We start from the raw sequence: 26,935 nt of genomic DNA on the forward strand, positions 1-26,935 counted from the left end.
ACAATGTAGAATTTAAAATAGAAAATGAATATAAACCTTAGCAATAAGAATTAAAAAGGGACGCTGACAACCTTTCAGTTGCAGGATAAAAAGGGGCAGAATATAAAAGGTTCATAATTCACAAGTTATAAAAAATAAAAAGTTCAAGCCAATTTAAAATTAGCCCACATATAACCTTTATGTTAATTAAGGTGAACTTCCCATTTATAGAATAACTTCAACACAATATAAAATACCTGGGCAAACTTTGCAGCATTTCCCATCTATCTTCTGTGGATTTTTACACGTATATTGCTCTGGGCAGCTTATTTTCTTGCATTCTTGTTTTGTGAAATTACAGGTACAGAGCACACATTCCACCACTCCAAAGGCTCGTAAGGTGGGATGCCAAGATTCTCCGTGGGAGTATGTCTTCCCATTTGACACGCATACTGCAAGAAAACATGGCATGCACAACAGGATTTGATTAAAGGGCCGACATTTTCCTGGATCTACATGATATAAATAAAGCAGTGCTGCTAAACCTAACATTACACAACATAAATAACTAGAAGAGGAGAAACAGTGACATTTCATGCAAAATAATGATGGAGTAGCAGTGTTAATTTCTAAAATGAGATGTAGAAGAAAAATACTAAGGGAACAGCTATGTCATGAAGACTTCTATCAAATGCATCACTTCCCAAAATTTACATTGGAAGCTCTCCATAAAGGGTACCTGTCACTCTAAAAATACCCAACCCTCTACAATTGGGGGAAGCAAAATTAATACTGACAGGGGCATGGCTAGGCAGGCTTTTTCCTGGAGCCACTGCCAGAGATGATGCCCCCCAAAAACATATCTTGGTATTAGTATGCATATTAGGGGCTTCCGCGTGTGCCTTTGACAAGTGGCCCAGTCTATGTTACTCTTCAGATATAAGCAGTTATTATGAGGAGTTATATAAAACGTTCATGCATCTGTTCTGAAGCATAGAGGTTGAGGCACAGCAGTTGCTAACGTAAGAATTATGCTGGACCTTAACACCTAGAAAAGCCTGTCCAGTTAACAGTATGATTGCACCTTCTGCACAATTGTTCTACTATTCATCAAGTATTTATATTTGGAGGTGTGCCTTCCATATATATCCATACATATTTAACCTCTACTGAATAACTAAATGTATGTATTCCTATAAAGGATATTTAGCATTTATTTTCTATATTTAGAGCATTTACAGATATTTTTAGGGGGTTATTTACTAAATCTGGTCGGCTTTTTGGGCAAAACTAGAAATTTTTTAAAACTCAAATGTTTTGAGATTTATAAAAGCCCAATGCTGCAAAGAGCCCGAAACCGAAAATCCACCATCTCAGACCTGGCGAGCTTGTGTATAAGTCAATGGCAGAGGTCCCTACCCTAATTGGAAGTTATTGTGGTGTGCACTGGTTTTAAAATGAAAATCCTTATATTTCGGGCTTTTCGGGCAGAAATAATTGTATGATTCGGGGAAAAAGCCAGGAAAAATCGTACAATACGATTTTTCCTTTTTTCCCCCCCGAACCTACTAATTCAAGCTTTTTAAATAAAAAAATAAGGTCAAATTGTATGGGAGTTTGGGAGTTTGGTCATGGTTTTTTTAAATTAAAATAATGAGATGAAATCTGATTTTAGTAAATACCCCCCCAAACTCGATTACCAGGCAATTAGCAAGAGGCAAAATAACTATTGCGCCAAGCCTAACAGCCTTAAACTGCCAATAACTTAGAAACCTCTAGAAGTGGAAAATAAATGTAAAAGGCAAAACTGCTCAGAGGACCACTCAAGTCAATTTACACCAATTCATTAGGAGTTAGATCCTATTAAATATACCTGTGGGAAGTGATGGTATCTATAGTGCTTAGCCCATTGAAGGACATTTTAGAGATTCTAAGAGTTTTCTGTGATAGCTAATTACTGCTATTTAAAGGACAAGGAAAGGCAAACAAATAAAATCCCATTTTTACTTTCTTTAATGAAAAAAAACCTATCTCCAATATACTTTTATTAAAAAATGTGTTCCGTTTTTATAAGAAACCTGACTGTATGCAGTGAAATTCTCCCTTCATTTACTGCTGTGGATAGGAATTGTCAGACGGTCCCTAACTGCTGAGCAGGGAAACAATCATACTTATGAACAGCAGGGGGAGCCCACGCCTTACTTACCAGCCATGCAGAACTCAAGCAGCTTTGTTTATGACGATCCCTTAGCAGCCCAGACCACACTGAGCATGTGCTGGGTCAGGGTCAGGCAAAGATGTTTAACAAAGTTACAAGATGACAGCCCCCTGTGGCCAACTTTGAAAGCATAAATCATTTGTTTGATTAGGTTTTGTGGTGCAGTAAGTTCATGCTTATGTTTAGTATACAAAATACAGCATTTCTAGCCTTATTCTATTTTAGACTTTCCTTGTCATTTAATTTGCACTGTGTTAGTCTTACAGTTAGTCTTAATAATATTATGATTTGCTAAAGCAGATTGGAGATGCAGTGCACCTTTCCCATGCTTGTGGTTGCTGTTGATGACAATCTGCACGATAGTTCCCGAGGCCTGTTGGGGATCTGAGAGGACTCCACGATTACTTCTTGTGTTGGAGAATTTCTGTTGTGAGTTGCCCGTTTGCCTGCTGTGGCCAGGTGAGTGGTCATGGGCACGGTGATAAGAGTGTCTCTATACATCAGAATAAGCAAGATATAATAATACAAGTTTCTAACATTACAAACTAGTGCCACAAAATGCTTCATTTGTGGCATGCTTTTTATCTGTGCAAATTACGCTAATGTTGCTTATGATGGCTCAGCAATATCAACATAGAGTGTCTTGCCAATACTTCATTTCCCTCCATTGCTTCCATGAATAAAAATGAAATGTGCAATGATACAGTACAAGGTACCATTTTATAATCCCTTTATGCACAAGCAAATGTCTAGCTGCAATAGGAGCAGAATCTATTTGAATCGAAATGCAAGAAGGATTTTTCCTCCTAAACACTACTAGAGGCAATGCACATCACAACAGATTATATTATTACCGCTTCTCTGTTAGCAGGCTGTCTGTAGGAGTCTGGTTCGTGATGCTCCCAGGATAACATTCCATCTCCTTTAAAAAAATGTTAAGAAACGACTGAATCCATGTAGAAACAAATGCCATAATGCTTGACAATTACTAAACCATGGGCATGAGAAGGCATTGATTAATATAATTATGAGCAACGCCATAGGAATAGCCTAGTTCACTTAAAAGAAGGGTCATCTGTCATATATGTCTTAATGGTGATAACACAGATTCCACAATCAGAATTCTTTCCTATGAAGACACACAGGGGCATATTTATCAAAATATGAAAATATAGTTCACCGCAGTCCATTCATAGTTCTATATTTTCTTTATAGGCTTTCATGTGTGTAAATTTATCAAAGCGTAAAAGTATAGTTTAACCCTCATGAAATAACCCTCTGTTTCAAATGAAAAAGCCTTTATCAGTATCATCGCTCTCTTACATCAAGCTAAGTTTCAGGCCTGAAGCATTACTTGTTATCAACTTGAAAAAAGTCATTGGATTCTTGGATGGTGCTGTGACTTCAACACATGCACATTTTACTAAGCAGCATAATATTTTGGGCTAATGCAGAATTTTGCTGTTTTAATTTGGGTGTAATTTTGGGTAAAGAAAATCTGCATATTGGGAAACAAATGTGTTGCTCTTAGAAACAAGATCCTATACTTTATTATCTAGTTGATTTAATATAATTTGTTGGCCAACAAAAAAAATTATTTCTATGTCACAAAAAATGTCAGTATCAACAATATAAATACCCGTTGGCTGCATTGTCACTTTCTTTTATTATCATTATTGCCATTATTATTATTATCAGCAGAGGCAGGATAGAATACCAGCGACTTGTAAATTCCACTAATCTTTGCATGCTCAGATGAGAGCTGTACAAGTGTATATGTATATCATGGTAGCTTACAGAGAAAAATAGAAACAAGGAAAAAAGCAAAGACTGCTGTCCAGGGTCCTGGCAGCAGACTTCCCCAACCACAGAATACCCCCACAAACAGTGTTCCTCCACCAATTCCAAATTCAGCTCAGTTCCTTCACTGCTGGGGTGGTTGGAGGCCATTTACTTGATAAATATTACTGTTTATTCCACGGTGGAAAACATCTTAGCTCCATATCTACATACTATTTGCAGATTATTTTAGATGCAGAAATTATTTGGAAATTATTCCCTTACGATAGAAACAAAACTAACTTGTAACTAAGGGGTTGATTTATCAAAGATCAAATACGCAATCCTGCAGGTGGATATCTAGTGGCTTTTTACAGGTAAAAAACACAATAAAAACTGTTCAGATACTGTGGCCCATAATCTCATTTTTAAAATGTCTGCCAGAAGAAGGACCACAGTGTCCTATTGATAAAAATATTCCAATATTTGATTTAACTGTGTCGATTAATGCTAATGGTGCAACATTTCAGTAATTTTGTCCCTATGCTGATGACAAGAAGACCTGTCTGTCATTGCACACTGCATATTGTATGTTTTTTTCCACTTCTATAAAACACGAACTTGAATACTCTTTTCTCCAGCCTAAGGATTTACATTTTCCATCTTTACACCAAGAAGTCATTTGGCTGTGGACCTGAATATTATCCTGTTCTGTCAAGTTGTAATTGCTCGGCTGTGATTGTGTCGGCTTTCTGGAAATCCCTAAAGTCTCTCCATAAAACTACATGGAAAATGAAAGAAGTCGCAGAAGAAAGCTAAAAATAGACATTTAGTATAAAAGCGTGAAAGTGAATGGCATATTTTCCACATCTAGAAGGAAGAAAAAACATGAGGAAGCAGACCCTTCGGTAGAATGGGGACCCACCATTGTAGGGGGCCATGTAAGGCCGCAATGAATGAGTAATTTCAATATATCTTGGAAGAACAGGTCAACTTACCAATGTTTTGGGGCCCAAAACTGAATTTTCTATAGGGTCCAGTAACATGATTAAGTTACACCACTGGGGATATCAGATATGTAGCCTGTAACAATTTAAAGAGATACTGACACCAGAAATGATGCCCCTTTTTACATCTATCATAATATTGGCTTTGCATGCTACTTATAATTTTCCCATAAAGTATTTGTCCAATGCTTTTACATTACCTATCTGACTCCCTTTGTTCGTCGATAAGGGGGCTGCCATATTTGTGCAGCAGTAATCTGTTAGTATTAGAAACTCTAACTGACAGGCTTAGATGGGACAGTCAGGTTGGCAAAACAGTCAGGTTTAGGAACTTCAACTAACAATTACTTACAAAAAGAGATCTCTCAGCAAAAAACAATCAGCATTACCTATAGGTAACTTTTAATGTACATTCATATTTTAAAAAGTAGTTTTTTAGTGTCAGTATCACTTTAACAGTTTGTTTTTGCATAAGGGTGCATCTTGGGTGCTCCAGGGGTGTGCATCAGTAACTCTAGGCTAAGATCTAGGGGCAAACTTTTTATGGGGTGACAGATGTATGGGGTGATATTTTGTGCCATTTCTGCTTTGCCATTTTTCTATTCACTGCCATGTACAGTATGTATGGTTGGAGATGACCACTTACCCTGATTTTACCGGACTGCTGCATTCTTTGCCTATTTATGTATTTCTTTTCTTGTCGAACCTCAGCTTAGTTTTGACCTCATCTCACTCTTTAGCCTATTATAATCATTTGCATTATAGAGGAACTTTGCACATTACTCAACCTCAAGTGTGAAAAAGTATTCTAAAAACAGGCATCAATGTATAATACAAAAAGAAGCTGCAAACCTCAGTATTGTTGCAGGCACTTAACCTATTTATTCAGCCATTACCATATCAGATAGGGGTAAATAGGTTAAGCACTGGTGTGTGCCGCTTCTATTTGTACTCCATACATTGACACTCAGATGTTGCCAGGCATCAAGGGAGTAGCACCACCAAAACATTTTGGTTAAAGATGTACCAAGCCTCATTTAACTGTAGGTTGTTTTTAGATGGGTTTTTATTGTATAGCAAAGGTTTATTGTTACTTAGTAATGGGTAAGTGAAAATGGTTATAAATTCCATTTTCCTGCAAAAAGCACATAACAATATTTAGTACAGCAACAAGCTAGTGTAGGAGGTAAAGTTGACATGACAAGTAAGCTTATCTGTTTTTGGCAAAATTTTAAGGCTGGGGCACTGTTTGTTCTCCAGAATTCTGCCTTGAGACTCTGCTAGAAGTTGGGTCAGGGTTCAACACAGGTTAGTGGAGGGTGGAGGTAAGGGGGCATCTATAAAAGAAGAGATTAGGGGTGACTGGGTTTATATAGACACATTTATATTGGATCATGAGAATATAATTTCAAACATTGTGACTTTTATTACATTACCCTCTAAATGTTGAAAGTTCGGACATCATTTTTGCCACAAGAAATACCAGCCTTACCTGGGCAACGTGGGCAGCACAGCTGTGGTATATATACTGGGTTGGTGCAATGTAGACCTGGGCATCTTACTCTACTGCAAAGAACATTTCCACCCTGAAAGATAAATCTCACATTAACTCTGCTGCCAAGCATGATTTTAATATGGGTGCCAGAAATGACTTTATGGTCTATTAGTAACATTAATTGACTAAAACTAGTTCTCTATTGGCTTGTTTTCAACACACTTTTAACTGTCTTCCTGAGCTAAGGTGGATTTCTGGCCAATGGGATTTAGTGAAACAAATCAGACTCTGTTAAAAAAGGCAATGCTATATCCAGTATTTAATAGACAGCTTTTACTAAAATCTCAGCTTAACTTGGAGGATGGGGAGTAAAAAAGCACTAATTCATTTGCCCCATAAAATGGTATTTTCCCTCCTAATAAAATATGAGGTATGATCTTTATTAAAATGCAAAGCTAAAGCTGTTACATTTTTTAGAAAGCATACACAGAATCAATAATTTGACTTCAAAGTCACATACACAGTGTTAGTTTGTGGTGGAGCTGAACACTTAGGTCAAATCCTGCAAAAACTGAATCCAGAGTTTAGTGTAAATATATTTCCCCCTCTATTAATTTATGATTTACTGCAATTGCCAGTAGCAACTGCTCAGTAATTAGTTTGAAACCTAATACAAAAGCAAAGGTCTGATTGGTAGCTATTTGCGCTGGTCAATTTATGGCTTATTTGGGGTACTTTTTATATATATATATATATATATATATATATATATATATATATATATATATATATATATGCTCAGTGTTCTGTGGGTAGCTGTTGAGAAGATAAGCTTAGGGGTGGTTGGAAATTGTAAAGCAGAAAATTAGGTAAGTCCTAGAAGCTGATTCTACAGATCAATTCTGATGCAGAATACACTTGATTGGGAGCTGGTGTGTAATAAATTAGCCTTGTATTATTAATGTTGTATTATATATCAGTTCTGTATATTGCGAGCCATCCCAGAGGGTTTAAGCAATTTATAGCTGTTCAACAGAAAAGAATATGGAACTATACGTGAGGTTATTAATATATCTGATGGGTTGTTAGATCTGGGCAGACATATATATATATATATATATATATATATATATATATATATATATATATATATATATATATATATATATATATATGTCTGCCCAGATCTAACAACCCATCAGATATATTAATAACCTCACGTATAGTTCCATATCCCAGAGGGTTAAGCAATTATAGCTGTTCAACAGAAAAGAATATGGAACTATACGTGAGGTTATTAATATATCTGATGGGTTGTTAGATCTGGGCAGACATATATATATATATATATATATATATATATATATATATATATATATATATATATATATATATATATATATATATATATATATATGTCTGCCCAGATCTAACAACCCATCAGATATATTAATAACCTCACGTATAGTTCCATATTCTTTTCTGTTGAACAGCTATAAATTGCTTAACCCTCTGGGATGGCTCGCAATATACAGAACTGATATATAATACAACATTAATAATACAAGGCTAATTTATTACACACCAGCTCCCAATCAAGTGTATTCTGCATCAGAATTGATCTGTAGAATCAGCTTCTAGGACTTACCTAATTTTCTGCTTTACAATTTCCAACCACCCCTAAGCTTATCTTCTCAACAGCTACCCACAGAACACTGAGCATGTGAGTGTCACTCAAAAGACAGATGAATAAAAGTTGTTATTGATTAAATTGAAGGCCTGCATCATTACTGTTAGGCTGCCAACCTATCTGCTGGTATAGTAAGATCACTAAATAAAATACAGCATTTATTTTAGGTTTTAATTCTCTTTTAATTTAACTTTTAATATGCTGTAGACTCACAAAATAGTGAGCCAGAAATAGTGAGCCAGAAGAAAAGCTGCATATCTTATTCCACAGATTGAAGGAAACCATGATAAGTCCAGCAAGCTGAGAGTGTACAAACTTGTTCTGTTGTGATGAATTTTGGGACATGAAGTCTCTCTCTCTCTCTCTGCTTACTATATTGGGTGGTGAACAGATTCTCTTTAAAGCAGAAGGGCTTGAAGCACTAGTAATTTAATGGGAATCTAAAATGACTATGATACAACCGTGTGTATAAAATGTAATATATATATCCTGTATATTATGAGACAACCTCAAAATGTATATACTTTGGAGGAACCATTTTTTCTGCTAAAGGACAGTGGTGGCCTTGGACTTGTACCCAAGGCCAAAACATAAGGGGAATTATTTATCAAAGGTTGATTTGATTTTTACCCTAAAAATTCGAGTTTTCTAGGGTATTATTCAGTCAAAACTCAAATTTTCGAGTAAAAAAAATGGGTTAAAACCTGTCGAGGTCATGTAGAAGTCAATGGCAGAGGTCCCTTCAACCATTTAAAGATGTTTGTAGCCTTCATGATGTTTGGGGTTTTTTCAGTGGGTTTTGCTCGAAAACTCGATTAATTTGTTTAATTTTAATTAATTTTTTATACTGTTATCTCTCCCTATTGGATAATTATGATCGAAATGATATTACCTCTCGGCACAGGCAGTTTACACAATATACAAGGCCATAGGGCTCTAGATAAGGATGCCATCTTTCTCCAACACGATACTTTCTGTCTTGGAAGACGCAATATGTTTCTGAATCTAAGGGTGAGTGAAAAGATGTCAGTTATTATTTATCATTTTTATTTAATATACTAAATTGGAAAAGTTCAGTTTCGGTTCAGCTGATATTGACTTGTGAGTGGTATTTACACCCAGACCGATGCAAATATAAACAAAAAAAAGATACCACTTTATCTCTAAGCTTGCATTTCTTCTTATTTATACGAACTACCTTGTCCATTCAAAGTCTGCACAAATCTAAAGAAAGCGCTGTTGGTGTCATTGCCTGCAGGGAATACTTTATAAACCTAACCACAGAAGAACTAACCATTAGGTCCTAAAACTGGAGGCAAACCCCAAAGCTGTCAGCACTTCAGACTGTGATGGCTATAAAGAAGGCAAACACTTCAGCTGAAAAAAGGCTTTCATAGTTTGGCAGCTACTATAGTACTCTAAAGCCAAGGAAAGAGCGGTCTGAAAGATATCGACACAGACATACTGTAGCTTAGACTTGAGAATGAAATGCAAATATGCATACTTCAGTCTATAAAAATATAAAAAAAAGACAAACACTATCATTATCAAAGAAGTGTGCAGTTTAAAAGTAAATATCTGTTTTTTCCTTCTTTATTTAATATCGACAAAAATAGGTTGTGTCATGCTCTCCTGGGGTTTTGGTTTGTGTGTTTTTGGTTATTACAACTCTCTGTTTGCCTGGTATATAAAACAAAAATTTAAGTTGACTTAACATATCACATAATATGTATACAAACCCTCTTTTTGAAGAATAAGTCTTGTTTTTTATATAGTGTGTTGTGAGCTCTGATGTGTTCCAACTTCTTTTATCTTTATCAGAGACCCCTGGGTAGATAATACCTATTCGCTACCTGCCCCTGAAAACCTTACCAGAAATATTACATACATTCTCTAATAAAAATGTTTTCTAGACATTGACCAGTTTATCAGGCTAAGTGATTAGTATCTGTAAATACTTTTGGGCAACGGCACATGTAGTTATTCTGGGGGTTTTGTCGGCTGGGCAATTATAAAACCCACATGTACAGGCAACAAACCACTTAGAATCACTCATTATTGATTTGAAGGGCAATAAACAGTAACTGAATGTATCACAAAGCCAGATCTTTATCATAAGTTATCCCATGTGTTCTGTCACTGGCACATGAAGTTAAGTGACAAAGCAAAGCAATAAAACAACTGGAATCACTATATGTGCCATTGCCCCTTAGGGTATTTCCATTTTATGGCATTATTGGCTCTTTATTTCCTTATAGATGTATTTAACTAAAAAAAAAAAAAACACTGTCAACCCAAAATAATGTGCCCAAGAATTTACATTGTTTATTTTACACCAGATTTTATGAAAGAGAATACTGCAACCAAATATCTCATATATATTATTTAGATGAAGCTAGCTTTATCTCTTACTTTACCCAAAAAGAAATCTTCGGATATCCTGAGATATTATTTTGGGGCATAACTGGCCACTAATATGAATAATTCATATCCAAAGTAGTTCAGAATATAAAAGACATCTATCTCTGCAAACCTCTGGAAACCATTCCATTTGAAGTGAATCACTGCTCTTAGTCTGAACATTTATAATTTATCGAACCCATTGTGATGCTTCCATTGTGAGGACTCTGAAACTTGGGCTAGCTGTATAGCATTTACATATTTATGATTTGTATTCATAGAGGGTTAATTATTAAAGGTCGAGTTGATTTTAACCCTTATCAAATTTTTTCTAGATTTATTATACCCCAAACCTGGAAATAGCGCAAATCTGAAAATACTCCAGCTAAAACCTGTCGAAGTCATGTAGAAGTCAATGGCAAAGGTCCCTTCAACCGTTTGAAGATGTTTGTAGCCTTCAAGATGTTCGGGTTTTTTTCGGGAGTTTTGCTGGAAAACTCGATAAATTCAAGTGATTGGAGGTTTTTTCTCCAAAAACTAGATGATTTCGAATTTTGATTTTTAAACCCAAATTCACTGATTCAATTTTTTTTCCATTCGAGTTTCTTCCTAAATTAGAAAACAAACCTCTAAAACTTGACCTTTGATAAATAACCCCCATACTGTCTATGTGTAACTTAGTGCAGGCTCATTTCAGGGGCTACTGCTGCCTGAGGCAGCAGCCCCAATTCTGCCCCGCTTCCTGCTCCACGCTTCTAACTTCAGCGTTGGAGTGGGTCGAGGAGGGGCTGCATCGCTAGTGCAGTGAGCCCTATTGTGCTCACTGCATTGAAGGAGCTGAATTTCCGTTTTTTAAAATGCAAATTCGGCTTCTTCAGTTACCAGAAGGGGATTTTTGCCGCACCTGGTAACTGTCCACTCCATGCTGCCTGAGGCAATGTTCTCACCTTGCCTCATGGCCGGAGCAGTCCTGACTCGGTGAAAAAATACATATAAGGCAATCATTGTTCCAAAGCTATTTTTGTTCCATTTTTCATTACAGAATTCATACTTACTTCTGAGAACTATGTTATATGCCTATTCCTTCTCTCTTCTCTTCCCTTGGCATTATTAAGCCAAGTGGGTTTCAACTTATTTTTCTTGGATCCGTCTAGCCAAATATTTCCTTATGAGACAGCATCGTGGCGCCTGCTTCACAATAATCTCAACTTGATCCAAATTTAGCACCTCAGTAATCTCCAGATATAGCTCCCTTGTTCCATCCATCCATTATGGGGGGACAACAATGTTAAACAGGCTACTAGAGTGGTACTCACAGTGGTGCCACTGGAAGAAGCAATATTTGCTTTAAATAAATTAAAGTATGCAGTTTGGTAGATATACAGTATGGCTTGCTGGACACATTGTCCAAAGTATGTTTTCTTATTGCACGGTAAAAAAATCAGTGGAATGTACTATTTTCAGTATTGCCAATATAGACAGACTATTCTTTTTACATTTAACTTTAAAATATACACTTAACACATCTTTTAGAATAGAAATGCTGTGGCTTACTGATGTTAAATAATGTCTTGTTGTGGCTGGACAATGCAGGAACATTGGCAAGAAAAAAGACATTGTTCATTCAATTAATTAGAATATGATGCACACGGAAATATTAATTTTAACTTCCATTCTGCATAGCATGACATTTCCTTAGCTAAGTTTCATATACAGTGCCAGTAATTTCTTTATATGCTTGAGCCCTCTGCATATGGTTCATGTCCAATGTAACTACCGGTAGAACTTATGTTACTTATTTAAAGGAATTCTGTCTCGATTTTTATGGTGTAGTTTTTATTTCTAAATGACACTGTTTATACTGCAAATAATTCACTGTACAATATAAAATTTAATTCCTGAACCAGCATGTGTGTTTTTTTTAATTTACAATATTGGTGTGAAGGCAGCCATTTCAGGTCATTTTACCTGGTCATGTGCTTTGAGAATGAGCCAGCACTTTAGGATGGAACTGCTTTCTGGCAGATTGTTGTTTCTCCCACTTAATGTAACTGAATCAGTCTCAGTGGGACTTGGCTTTTACTATTGAGTGTTGTTTTAGATATACCAGGCAGCTGTTATCTTGTGTTAGAGAGCAGTTATCTGGTTACCTTTCCATTGTTCTGTGGTTAGGCTGCTGCAGGGGAAAGGGAGGGTGATGATATCACTCCAACTTGCAGTACAGCAGTAAAGAGTGACTAAAGTTTATCAGAGCACAAGTCACATGTCTGGGGGCAGCTGGGAGACTGACAATATTTCTAGCCCTATGTCAAATTTCAAAATTAAATAAATAAAAAAATCAGTTTGCCCTTTTGAGAAACGGATTTCAGTGCAGAGGTCTTCTGGAGCAGTACTATGAACTGATGCGTTTTGAAAAAAACATGTTTTCCCATGACAGTATCCCTTTAACTTAAGTGAAGGTATGATGAGTAAATCAGCTTTTTGAACCCAATTTAATTTAACTCTAATGGAGTTAAAGGGCCACTTACAATTCATTTTTTTAAATTTAAATATGCCTTTTGTCATTTTATTTAGAGCTAGATCTACAGTTTTCACCATAGTTTCATTTTCCCATGACTTCAAGAAAAATTTACTGATAGCTCCATAGTTCATTCACAGTCTATGCAAATCATGACATAACTGGTGGCATGGCCATTTGGACATAATGCAAGTGTGTTTATAGCCTATGTCAACAAAAGAAGAAAGCAATGGCACTCACAGCATATTCAAGCAGGATAAACCTTGCGTATGTTTATTTGCACACGATGCAACGTTTCGGGGTGGTCCCCTTTGACCACCCCGAAACGTTGCATCGTGTGCAAATAAACATACGCAAGGTTTATCCTGCTTGAATATGCTGTGAGTGCCATTGCTTTCTTCTTTTGTTGATTGAGGAGGGTGCCGATCCTTCCAAGCAACTGAGCACCTGGCGGAGCTTTTAAGGCCTGGGTGTGCGAGTTTTGCCAGTATCTTTTATAGCCTATGTCAAAACATATCAAGCACAATTTGCTGCAATTAACATTCCCTGCCACCCCCTTCTGTCTATACATGTAACACAATGTTGTGAGAGTATACAAAGAACAGCCTTCAGCTTCTACTTCCTGCTTCCTGTTTTAAGATGTGTTGCTATGGCTACAGGAGAGCAATACTCTATAACTTATGCATGGCAGCTGCAGTTGCTTTCTTAAAAACTGACATATCGTATAAAACAACTTTCTTTCAATAAAGGGGAACTAAAGCCACAATTGTTTTTATTTTGTACGTTCCTCCCACACTACAAGCCAATTAACTGACTTTTAAAGAAATTGAGCTTTAGACCGCTCATTTATGTAAATCACTATCCTATGATGCCAAACAGTAACAATATATATATATATATTTATTTATTTATATTTTAACATAAAAGTTAAAACAAAAACCTTGAACTAGCTAAAAGAATTGAGCAATTGCTTGACTTACTCCTTAAGTATTCCAGCAATAAGTAGGGTTTTGCTGATTTATAGCTGCTGCAGAATTGGGAATATGTACAGATTTTTTTTTGGTACAGGGTCTTAAAAAAAATTCCAGTCTATTTCCAAAAAGAGAAAAAATGGGATATGTTAACAAAGTTGCCTTGATATAGTCAAGTTATTCAGTCTCCAGCTGACTCATTGCCTTAAATCCCCAGGAAGGAAACAGGATGATATGCAAGGTGATTCATAAACAAGCCTGCTAAGAAGTGGAGGAAGCATAAATGTTCCAAAGCCTCTTATAATCCTGCTGTTAATGACACTGACCTTTCTCAGTGCCATATTTTGGTTCTTGGATCTGTAAGCAAAACCTTCATTCCCTAATAAAAAAGGCAGGTGCTCAATAAGCTAGAACTAACATTTAATTATAGTTGTTTTTAAAAATAGTACCTTAAACTGGATTTTGCCCTTGAGTCTATTTAGGTAGTACAAAATCAAGGTTAAAATTAAATGTCAGGCATCCACAGACATGGATGTCAGTGCTTAGTGCATCAGCCAAGAAGACCTGTCTGTGGATATTAGTAGTTCAGTAGGCTGTTTGGCTGAATGTCCTGACTAGCAACCAATAACAGGCCAAGGATTTAAATTAAAGGATTTAGAATTAAATTTGGCTGTAATTGGCTTGTAGAACGTTCTGTGCTGAGTTATATGAAGTCAACAAGTAGCCTCATAAGTTGCATTCCTAGCATCCCAAGGACATCTCACAGCAGATGCCATAAAAGAAGGGTGGCAGGATTTTAGATGTCAAAAGGATGTTCACGGGACTGGAAGGCAACTACCACCCCATTGGACATGGATTGAGGGAAGTAGCTGAAGCAGTGGTTCCCAAACCCTTGGGCTCCCACCTTTGGGGATTGGAGCAGTTGGACAGGGGACCTGAATTCCAGTTAGGGTTAGATTCATGGAGAACTTGTTTTTCCAGATACACCTGAAATCCCCCTCTTGAATGAGAATTAGGGTAAGATTTTGATCAAAAAGGTACTGTTGGAATGGTAGCTAAATTACTGTTACACCATTATTTTTCTATATATGGAACCTTGTTATGAGCTAAGGAGAGCCTTGGCCCAAGGTTGGACCTCAAAAGTCACCTGCACAGGAAAAGTTAGATCACTGGACTACAGTCATGGCACCTACACATTATTTTATTGAAGATCATGGAACCAGAGTTGTTTTACTTATTTTTAATGTGAGTCAGTGCTGCTCAGCTAAAGTAGCAGTATATAAATACCATGTAATATAACCAAATAGCAACTAAACAGGTTAAATTGGTGCCTTTTGTGCATATATCCTTACTGCAATATTTAAGGGCCAATCAGCTGGATATCCAGCCTATCTTAAAGCAAAACAGAAAAACGTCATCCTCAAGTTGCTTTTTTGGGTCCAGGAATTATGGCCATGCCTCACAAGCAATTTGTTGTTGACTACTAGCTTACTATTTGTTATCTATATTGTGTGCCTCTTAGAAAGCGATAAAAACTATCTTTTAGCATGCAACAATAAGTAAAAAGTAATTGCTTGGGCACACTCTTTTTTTGTAGTGGTCATTTTAAAATACCAAACTACAAAAAAAGCTGATGAAAAAAGTATACAGATGTTAATATGTATAGTAAAAGAAACGTAAACTTTAGCTTATAGACCGAGGTTTGACTTACTCTTTACGTGCTCCAGCAGGCTCCCATCCATCAGCAAGAGGAAAATCAGGCAGGAGAAAACAATGCTTCTTCCCACTGGTTTGTACTGGGGTATTGCAAGCTGCAGGAATTCACTGAGGAACTGTTGTTACATAGGAGATGACAGAGATAAAGGTCAGTTATTCAGAAAGCAACACCAAAAGTGATCCCATTGTTATTGTTTTAGTAAATAGGCAAAAATGGGGAGAATGTGCCAGTAGATCACAGATTCAACAGCACCTTGCCTGAAACTTTGAGGACAGGCATGAGTATAAAGAAGAATTTCTCACCAGAAAATTTTACACAACACTTGCCCATTTACAGTATGTGCTTTGCCCAACAAGTGGGGCATCGACAGATTTGGGATGACCTCACACATTATAACAATCAGTGTAGCCCTTCGCTTTGAACTTTCTTTTTCCATGTTTAGAAAAATCAAGCATTGGTTGACTCAAGCTAGCCACTCAGGGATGATATCTGACCAACCCCAGAGCAAATCGGTTAGATAATGGGTAACTTGTTTGCAAACATAGATTGCCAAAATGGTGCAGTTGCTGACCATACTGCTTTGGACCTTCTGTTGAACACATACACATATAGACTATTTCAGAACTTGGACTCTTTATATCGGTCTGATTTCAACAGATTGTAAGACTAGGGGGCCGATTCACTAAGCTCGAGTGAAGGATTCGAATGAAAAAACTTCGAATTTCGAAGTATTTTTTGGGTACTTCGACCATCGAATAGGTTAAATTCGTTCGAATTCGAATGAAATCGAACGAATCGAACGAAAAATCGTTCGACTATTCGACCATTCGATAGTCGAAGTACTTCCCCTTTAAAAAAAACTTCGACCCCCTACTTCGGCAGCTAAAAGCTACCGAAGTCAATGTTAGCCTATGGGGAAGGTCCCCATAGGCTTGCCTGTGATTTTTTGATCGAAGGATTTTCCTTCGATCGTTGGATTAAAATCCTTCGAAACGTTCGATTCGAAGGATTAGCGCTACATCCTTCGACTTCGATATTCGAAGTCGAAGGATTTCAATTCGAGGGTCGAATTTCGAAGTATTTTTAACTTCGAAATTCGACCCTTAGTGAATCGGCCCCTAAATGTTTGTTTGGTGATCCCGCAAGTGGACTAATGATTATACAAATCAGTTGAAGATAACAGAATGGTATATCCAAAGCAGCCAATGGGTAGTCAGGTAAAGTTAAAGGAGAACTAAACCAGGCTAGAAAGTAGGCTAGAAATGTTGTACATTATGTTTTGGGCTTCTATACCAGCCCGCAGACCTTTAGCAGTAAAGATTTAAGTCTCTAAATATGCCCCTATAGCTCCCCATCTTCTTTTCTACTGATTCACTGCACAGGTTTTGTGCTGCTGTCAGTTACTGAGCTTAGGGACCAATGCACATTATACTGTGTGTAAAGAATATACATGCCACAGTATAAGACTGATTAGTACATATTACTACATTTTAGCTCAGAAACCAGTGCAACTAGCATCAGAATTTGATAATCAGCCCTGTAGCATCAGCTTATATTACAGGCAACCCTCATTTTCTGCTTGTAAATTTGCAACAATCCCTAATCTTAGCTTCTCAACAGCTGCTCAGAGCCCACTGAGCATGTGAACTTTGCAGACGATTTCCAAGATGGTGACCCCCTGTGACAAGTTTGAAGTCATGTGTCATTGCTGCTATTCACAAGCTGAAACTTTAGGCTGGTGCAATAAGTTCAGTATGTAACATATGACATTTTTAACCATATTCATTTTTACGGTTTAGTTCTCCTTTAAATGAAGTACCAATAGGTAAAAAATCAGAACTGCAAACTTGCAACCCAACTTAATTTAAATTAAGAAGTGTATGGAAAGTACAATAACAGCCTAGGAAGTCAATTTCATCTAAGACACAAGAGGGGTCATCTACAAAGTGCATGGCAGAGTTACAAAGTGCAAAAAAACCTCACACTTTGCAGCAGGGGCTTTTTGCGCTCTGTAATGCTTTTGGCAGCTTTTAATTCAAAGGTTGAGCTGATCTAGCACTTACGTCTGGGGACTTTGTAAATTATCCCTAAGATTTTTTCACGACTATAAGAAACCACTATAATATTAAAAGGGACACCAGTGTTAAAATTAAATTTAGCATTTTTGCTTCCAAACAATGGGCCAGAAAAAGGATTCTCACGTGAACTCATGGATGAGATTTAATTTGAGAGGCAATTCAATTCAGAAAAACGTATTTCACTGTTTATCAATGAAAGCTCTATTGAAGTCTAAGGGAAAAACACTGGAACTGAATTTGGAGAAAACATTTTTTGGGCCAGATTCAGTTAAGTGAGAAAACGTTATGTCATGGTTTATCGCATGAAAACTCATGGTCCGGATTCAATTCGAGGAGAAAAAGCTTTTCTCCTAATTCAGTTCCAATTTTTTCCAATTTTTACCACAATAGAGTTTTCCCGTGATAAACAGTGAGATAAGTTTTTCTGAAATGAGTTGCCTCCCAAATTGAATCTCATCCATGAGTTTTCACGTGATAAAACTTTTTCTTAAAAGATAAAATTTGGAAAGACGGCATTTCTATAGGTTTAAACTACTGTGATGAAAAACAGAAAACATCTTTCCAATTACTGAAATCACTTCATCATCAGAAAGCAATAAAATCATATTTGAAAAATGGGATACATGTATGTACTGATGCAGGCGATGAAATGAAACAGGTAATGTTTGTAAAAATGGCTCCATGACTCCATAATGCTGTCTGAATGATGAGGATTTTAATACGCCCAATATGACATTTTGAGAAACTCAGCAACAGAGATAATAATTTTGACTGTTCTAGGTCTAAGTTATATGGCTGAAAGATGCACAAACTCATGACAGAAAGGATAATTGTACTCTTTGTAGGCAGGTGCTTTACATTTGCTTTACTGCCACATTAAATCTTGAGATGTAAAATATATTCCTGCTTTGCACAGTTACCAAAAGCAGACGTTTGCTCTTCTTTTTTTCTTTTTTCTTTATTTTTCTTTATTTTTATTCTTTTTCATTCTTAAAGGGGACTTTAAGATTACGTTTCTATTTGGTTATTAAAAGGGAATCTACACTGAAAATTGTTTTTGAAATATGTTAATTACTGTTTGTATTGTGTTCTTCATCTTTAAATTCACTGTTATTATTTTTAATTATTGAGCTTCTCTCAAGTTTGGAATTTCAGCAGCTATCTGGTTTCTAGAGTCCAATTTACCCTAGCAACAAGGCAGGGGTTAGAAGGAGAGACTGGCAGTTAAGTAATAAGAAGTACCAATAACTACAGGTATGGGACCTGCTATTGTGAATCCTCAGGACCTGGGAGTTTCCAGATAAGGGATATTTCCATAATTTGGTTCTCCATACCGTAATTCTGCTTCAACATTATTTAAATATTGAATAAAGCTAATGGGATTGTTTAGGCCCCAATAAGGATTATATATATATATATTAGTTGGGATCAAGTACAAAGTACTATTTTATTACTATAGAGAAAAAGGAAATCATTTTTAAAAATGTGAATTATTTCATTTAAATGGTGTCCATGTAATTTGGAATTTCTGGATAACAGGTTTCTGGATAATGGACCCCATACCTGTATAAAACTGTAGCCTAACAGATAAATAGTATTTGGCTGCTGGGGTCAGTGACCCCAATCTGAAAGCTATAAAGAGGCAGGATAAGGTGGCCAATAATTAAAAAAAATGGAACAATTGAGGCCCATTGAAAGGTTGCTAAGAATAGGACATAATATAATTTACAGTATGTTATAAATTGACCTGTTCTAAGCATCCTTATAATAAGAATAACAGTTTAACTTCCAAGTAAAAAAAAAGGAAATAATTAAAAAACAACAAAGGATTAAGAACAACTGATAATTGTCTGAGAATTATGATGGCTACACCCTACTTAAAGTAAATTTTACGTTTAGCAGTCAATTTTATACAGATCTGATGTTGTTAATGAACTCCCAGACTTTGAAGAAACTACTTACTGTGTAGCTCTGGGCAAATCAGTGATTACATTTGCATTGACTGAAATGTAAAGGACCAGTTTAATTAAAGAATGAAACTATTTTATTTACATTGAAAATCTGATTATCCAAGTCTTACAAATAATTTTCAAATTTCTTGGCAACAAGTGTCAGTGTGTAGTTCTATGGAAAGCCATGACTAGAATATGATCACTGTTCATACCATGTAAGAACTAAACCCATCACACCAGATTCAGTTTGATGAAAACAATTTATTTCCTATAGATTTCCCATTAAATAGATTTTCCCATAGAGCCAGATGCAATTTAATGGGAAAAACTTCTCACTGTATTCCATGTCAACACCCGTGTCATCTGCTTGATTTATACAAGGGACTCCCTGAACCTCAGATACCAAACGTAACTGTAAGCTTTGCAGCACATGGCATAGGGTATATTTATCAAAAAGTGAAGTTAAAGATCACCACAGTTCGCTAGAGCGAAATACCGCCTTGCTCCATTCATTTCTATGGGATTTTTAAAAGAGTATTTATCAATGGGTGAAAGTGAAAGTTCACCATTTGATAAATACACCTTTATCTAACTTCACTCTTTGATAAATATACCCCCAAGTGTATAGTTTTCTGGTATAACTAATACCACTTCATAATTATTCCTATTATACAAATGATTACAATTAATAACAATATTTGAAGAAGAATAGACATACACAGTATTAAAGCAGAAGCAAAAAATGCAAAGTATATTTTATTTTGGAAGTAATCCCTTTATTAGCAAGGGATACAACACAGACTGAGGCACATTTATCAATGGTCGAATTTCGAATTCATGGGAGTTTTTTAAAACTCCTATGAACTCGAAATTCGACCAATCGAAATTTATTATAAAAATTGAATCTTTTAAACTCGGATGAATAGGATCGACTCAAAAACTTGAATCAAATTCGTAACAAAAACAAGATAAAAAACAAGATAAAATAGAAATTTACAGTTGGCTACACTCATGGTGCGTAAAAATTAATACTGTATAGTATATCACTATCATAATCCAACATTTTGAAAGTTATGACAGAGAGAACGTGCTGTTTGCATACTTCCCGTATCTTATGTCATTGTTCAAAAGGATATTTACCTTTAACTGTTGAAAATATGCTCGAAAATGATAAGCACTGTAGTCCAGAGTTATTGTGGGTGGGAGGTATATGTATGGGCCCTAAGGGTGCAGAAGATGCATTTTCAAATTTACCTCTGCGAAACATATTGCCTAGTAGTGGAAGCCATGCTGGGTAATCGCAAGTGCTAATTATAGGCCCGCACTGGTTCCTTTGCCATATTCTAATATAAGTAGGTTTGTTGTTATGTAAAAGCTGTGTCTGTGGGAATATTTGTCTTGGGACTATGGGAACCAATGGAAATGTTTTACATATAAAACTTTTTTAAGACTGATACCCAAGGGAGTATTTAAAAGATAATTTACTGACTTCTCCTATTTGCGATGGATTGTGCGAATCTTCTCTGATAAATTTTGTGCTAGTCAGGGTTTATCCTATATTATCAAAAAAATCCCTGACACTCTACAATTATGAATTTAGGAATTCAGTGGCAAATTTGGCTCATTCCATGTAAAATAAATCTCTGCATTCAAGAATAAAATGAACCTTAGAAATCCCTATAGCATCTCCCAAAGTCTGTTGTTTCCAAGCTGTGTGACTGGGCCCCATTGCAGACAGGGGTGGATGGTCTACCAATCCTTATTTCTTGTTTCAGATATCCCCAGAACCATTGTAGGATGTCTAAGGGGAACTATCATGTAAAAAAAATGCAATATAAATACCACCTCATGGAAATAAGGACATTTCTAAATACAATTAAAATTCTGTACCATTTTAAAATAATCAGGTTATTCTTCACTATTTCCCTTAGTCTTAGCAGACCTTCCAGTTATCCTACAAACCAAATAACAATTCTAATTGCTTATTGCCTAGTCATACCACTTGACCAGTGGCACTGGCTACATCATGCAAAAAGTAAATTTTAATGTGACTTTCCCTTTAGCAATGATGTAGCCCTTGAACAAAACATCAGTTTTACGCCTATACATTGCTGAGAGATTGACTGTCTGATTTAGCAACACAAGTAAAAAAAGTTCATCATTCAGGTAATTATCAGAATTGGCTGGAAATACTTTTATTTATGTCCTGTAAAGGTGGCCAAATAAGGGCCAATAAATGCTGCTTACTCAGTCCTTCCAGTCAGCCATGCATGGGGTCCACCAAATAGCCTGCCCAAACAGTATCTGTGCTAAAATAAGTCAAATATTAATCAGACTGGTTTGAAATTTCCATTGGATGAAGAGTGCACTGGCTTGTTGATAAGGTCCTCTTCTGACAAGCATCAGTAGACCCAGTGTATGATCCTGGGGCTAATGATTGGATCATTCCAAATTGGCCCCGCATGTGAGTGACCAAATCTGGCCCAGATTGGCTACTTTAAGCAAAACATTTTAACATACAATTAAAGTGGTCCTCCACCCAAACCTCTTTTTTTGCATAATAAAAGCAAATTGAATTTGAGTGCCCAGGAGATGAACAAGCGGGTGGCACTTGCCTGGGGCACCCTGAACCACAGGATTAGCACTGTTTGGCCAATGCCAGCTGGCCCAGCAAGGGCAGATGTATAGCCTGTGCCTTCAGATGATTAAAACTAATTTATGCATCATTTTTTTTAAATAAAAATACAGTTATTTGTCTTCTGCCCAGGCTTTAGGGGTTGTTAGTTAAAATGCAAAACAATCCTCCAATAAGAAGCCCACATAATGCTTGTGTTTCATGTTCTTCACTTTGTTGGAGCTCATTGGGAAATTCAATATTATTACACCAGTAGAAGTTTTGGCCAACTTCTTTTAAGAACTTTGGTGTACATTGGGACACTTATAGGGCATCTAAATCCTGTTTAATGATTTGTTTACTAGAACATTTTAAGAAGAAAGACATTTTATACAAATTAAACAGGTTCATGTACAAATGCAAAACACAGCCAATGTGCCATGTTTTTTGCCCAAAATGCACCTCACCTCTGCTCTTGTGCACCTGTTTGTGCATGGCACAGTGGCTCGCACATATTAGACCTGCTATATAAAGAGGGGGGCATGGTGGTATCACATTAGACATCCTTTTTTTGCCAGATGCAAATTTGCAAGAGTCAGCTGGACTATGCACAGAGGCCCAGTGATAGTAAAGGAACCCTCCTGACTGTCTGGGTTTTACAATGGGTTATATTAATTGAACAAAATCAGAAATAACGTGTCAGGAGTTATTGGATTGCCATCTTGTGGATAGAAAGGAATGTATTCCGGTTATGAGGATAAAGCAGAAGGTGTCCAACTTCAGGGTGGGGGTATTTGTCTGTTTGCAAAGCCCAAACCCAAGTGAGAGATGCAGATTTTTTGGTCAGCTTTTGCTGTGTAACTGCATTCTCTTCATTAAAGTCAGCATGTGTGGTTTCAGCTCTGGAAAGGGGATAATGGCTCCATTATGATGGCTGTCTCCAGTAAAGCTGGCCACAGATCTCCCAGAGTTTCTGGTAGAAAGTTAGATGATACAGCACTAAATATGAATGGTAATTCTCATCATGATACTTTAGGAATTCAGTTTCTGAAAGCATCATGGTATAAACCGCACAATTTGAACCTGAAAGTGATGTAACCTTGCACAGTCTAATGCCTCTTCTTGTAATTAGTATGAGTTTTGTTGATACTTTGAATATGAAGAGCCAAAGTGTGCATGTGGGTGGCAGGGGGGCATTTATTAAGTGATCATAAAGTGCAAATATAGTGTGCCAATGTACCTTGTAAGCATCTTATGAGGGGCTACAAAACCTGGATAGGAGATTGTCTGAGGGCAAGTATCTGGCCTTGGGCCTTATAAATGAGGTTCTGGAGTCTGGACAGATGTAACGGGTGATCCATAAATGGAAGGGAACATTTTTTACTTTATCCCCTGTTTTTCCCCAGCAGTCTAGTGGATGATCTCTAGTAAGGCATGAGATAACGCTTCACTTGTCTGACTGCTGGAGCTGCAGAAAATTATGGCGGGACCGAAAGCGCGTGAGAAGATGGGGATCAGAGTGCAATGGGCCCTTCTGAAGATATTTTGCAAGGGGGCCCAGCGCTCTCAAGTTACGCCACTGATGAAGGGTGCACAACATTTTTACTGCATTAGGCTTTCCTGTTTGAACTATATGACTGACCACACTTTCCATAATAATACACTCACAACCATTGTTTGTATTATTATGAATCTTTCAATCAATATCAGATGATAAATCTCATATAAATTGATTGATCTAACAAATCATTCAGATCTGTTGCCTTGGAAAGTGCATCTGTGGTTCAATTTGATTAAAATAAATGCCTACAGGCTACTATTGGATTAAACATTTCAGATGAGTTGTTCAGGGACATCAAATCCCTGTCACCAATGGACAGTGTTGTGATAAATATTAATTTGGTCTGTTGAATCGATCAGACCATATTGGCCAGTTGGATCTATCTATCCATAATCTGGAATTTTCCTAGAAAGTTTTGATTAATATTAAGGTCTATATAAATATACCAGTAAACCCTCAAAGTAATGCTGCTCTGAGCCCTCTGTGAAAAGAAACACTGCATTTCTTTCCTTCTATTATGTACACATGGACTTCTGTATCAGACTTCCTGTTTAAACCTCCAGGGCAGGGCTTGAGCATGCTCAGTTTGCTCCTCTCCCCCTCCCTCCTCCCCTCTCTGCTGTAATCTGAGCCCAGAGCTATGACTGAGTAGGGAAACTCAGGCAGGAAGTGATGTCACACCAAGTGAATATGGCAGCTGCTATCCTAAACAGAGAGAGTGTCTAGAGCCGTTTATTCAGGTATGGTAAAGCATTCTGCAGAATAACTAGTGTTATAGCTCGCACTATTGTGGCTAATCTATTAACAATAAACTGCTTCAGTACCTTTCCTTCTCCATTAATGCTTTACTGTTCCCTTTTTGCTTTCATTGCCGACAACATTTTTTTTTATTGTTTCAATTCAAAATATGTGTCTCTTGAGATGGTCCAGTTTCTGTTTATTTAGAGAAATTGAAGTTTTTTGGGAGACTTTACAATGCGAGGCAACACATATTTATGTACAGGCCTAACTTTTTCCAGATTTCTCTGATGTGTTGAGGAGTCAGTGCCAGAGATGAAGGTGGGCACTGAGGCATAATTTATGAAAATCCAGAGAAAGTATATCCACTTGGAATGCAGAATAAGCTGGCAAACAGATGTGTTTTTATAACAGGAGAATCAATTAACACTTTTGGCACACATCTTACCTATAACTGTGGGAGGGAGAAATGAAAGGAGATGGAATTTTTATTTTCTATAAGTCATTTGAAAACAATGAAGCTATTTCATTATCAACGCCACCCCTGAAATAATAGGGGTCATTCACTTTACGCAGGAGTGGTGGCCCAGACTCACTGGGATTCAAAATAGATCCTAGCATTTCAAGTACAAACACATAATGACTGTCTGTGGCATCTTACAGCAGCCCCTCTGGCATTTGCCAAAATCCAAAGATTGCCAGTTTGGACCTGCTGGGGTACAAATGCTAAACTGCCAGTTATCTCGTCTGATCTGTATAAAGCATAGTATCTGGTATTAGGCCATCTCAAACTCTGAATTTCAGACTAGCATTGTAGACAGATCCACAACCTATACTTTTTCAAAATCCTCATAGAGTCTGTTTCTCCAAACTGCCAACCTTATATATACGCCAGTGTTCTGTAATTAAAACTTTTCCTTTTTTGCTAACAATAATGAAAGTTTCTTTTAGCAAACCCCCAGAGGAATCATAGATATTTCTAAAGCCAGTTTCTTCTACACCCCTACATTTTTCCAAAATATGTTGCCAAAACTGTTCATTGTAACGAGCCACAAAAAAAAGATTTCTAAATTAAAACCTTTTTTGTTACTCTGTATGTATGCAGTATTATCAGTGTTTTCCGAATGAATAATTTAGAATTTATCTAAGCGGCTTAAGTAATGGATGGGACAGATCAAAAGACTTACACTTTTAACCCATCTGACCTCTTAGCACTTTTTCAAGATACATTTGCCAAGATACATATGAGTATTTGGATGAATATTGATCAAAGCAGAGACGTCTAAATTTACAAAGGATTCAAGAAACTTTGATAGTTATAGAAATAACAAATCTCCCTGTGGATATAAGGTCCCTAAAGGTAATTCTTTCATTTCTGTAACATGGTAGGAAGTTTGTCTTTTGAACAACAGCTACAATTATACTCGTGTAGGCCATTAAAAAGGTTGTTCACCTTTAAATACATTTTTAGTAAGATGTAAAGAGTGATATTCTGAGACAATTTTCTATTTTTATTATTTGTGGTTTTCAGTTATTTAGATTTTTATTCAGCAGATCTCCAGTTTGCAATTTCAGAAATCTGGTTGAAATTGGTTTCAATGAAATCCTTGCATTTCATTGACTTAAACCTTAAAACCTTCTTGTGTGGAGTGGTTTGCAAAACACAGAGACAATTGTGGGAGTCTTGTAGGTGCCAAAACCAAGCCTCTGCAGCAGTCAAAGTGTTAACCTCAGAAAGTAAATCGGTTTCATGTGTATATCATTGAGAAACTGTACAGAATTTGTAGATTTAGTACAGCTCAGTAAAACAAAGGTTATGTATCCCAAGAAGGGAAAATGCAGCCTGAGATTTATTTAGCATCATTTGGCATTGATTATTTAATAAAGAGCAGCCATTTTCAGGGCTGTTTATGAAGTTCATTAATAGTCAGCATACTTCTCTGAGTATTAAAGCTTCTCAGTAACTGGTAATAAATTACTGCATTTTCCAACTGTTGAACTCAGCACACAGTATTCCACTTCATGTGTTTCAGCCAAAGGCAGTTTCTCTAAGTGACCAACACTAATGGCTTTGCACCCAAGAGGCCCCAATTTGGAACCAGAATGGAAAATTAGTGGTCAGAACTGAAACAATTTTTCCTACAAGATATAACAGAAGTTATATATATATATTTATTAAAAATCGTGTTTATGAAGTGCTTTTTTCCCATTAATTTAA

At 36.6% G+C, this 26,935-nt stretch overlaps 1 protein-coding gene across 1 annotated transcript in view; it reads right to left on the bottom strand.

The window, feature by feature from the left end:
• Nucleotides 1–26,935, bottom strand: part of chrdl1.L (chordin-like 1 L homeolog) — a 44,963-nt gene that overhangs the window by 8,400 nt on the left and 9,628 nt on the right. Inside the window, exons 2-7 of the mRNA XM_041572739.1 lie at nt 15,769–15,889; nt 9,061–9,173; nt 6,476–6,569; nt 3,052–3,119; nt 2,516–2,690; nt 237–431 (exon numbers count right to left, since the gene is read on the bottom strand). Coding sequence (XP_041428673.1) covers nt 237–431; nt 2,516–2,690; nt 3,052–3,119; nt 6,476–6,569; nt 9,061–9,173; nt 15,769–15,889 — 766 coding nt within the window. The remainder of the gene's footprint in view (nt 1–236; nt 432–2,515; nt 2,691–3,051; nt 3,120–6,475; nt 6,570–9,060; nt 9,174–15,768; nt 15,890–26,935) is intronic.

The sequence above is a fragment of the Xenopus laevis genome, chromosome 8L, assembly GCF_017654675.1.
Source record: "Xenopus laevis strain J_2021 chromosome 8L, Xenopus_laevis_v10.1, whole genome shotgun sequence".
Classification (NCBI taxonomy): Eukaryota; Metazoa; Chordata; class Amphibia; order Anura; family Pipidae; genus Xenopus; species Xenopus laevis.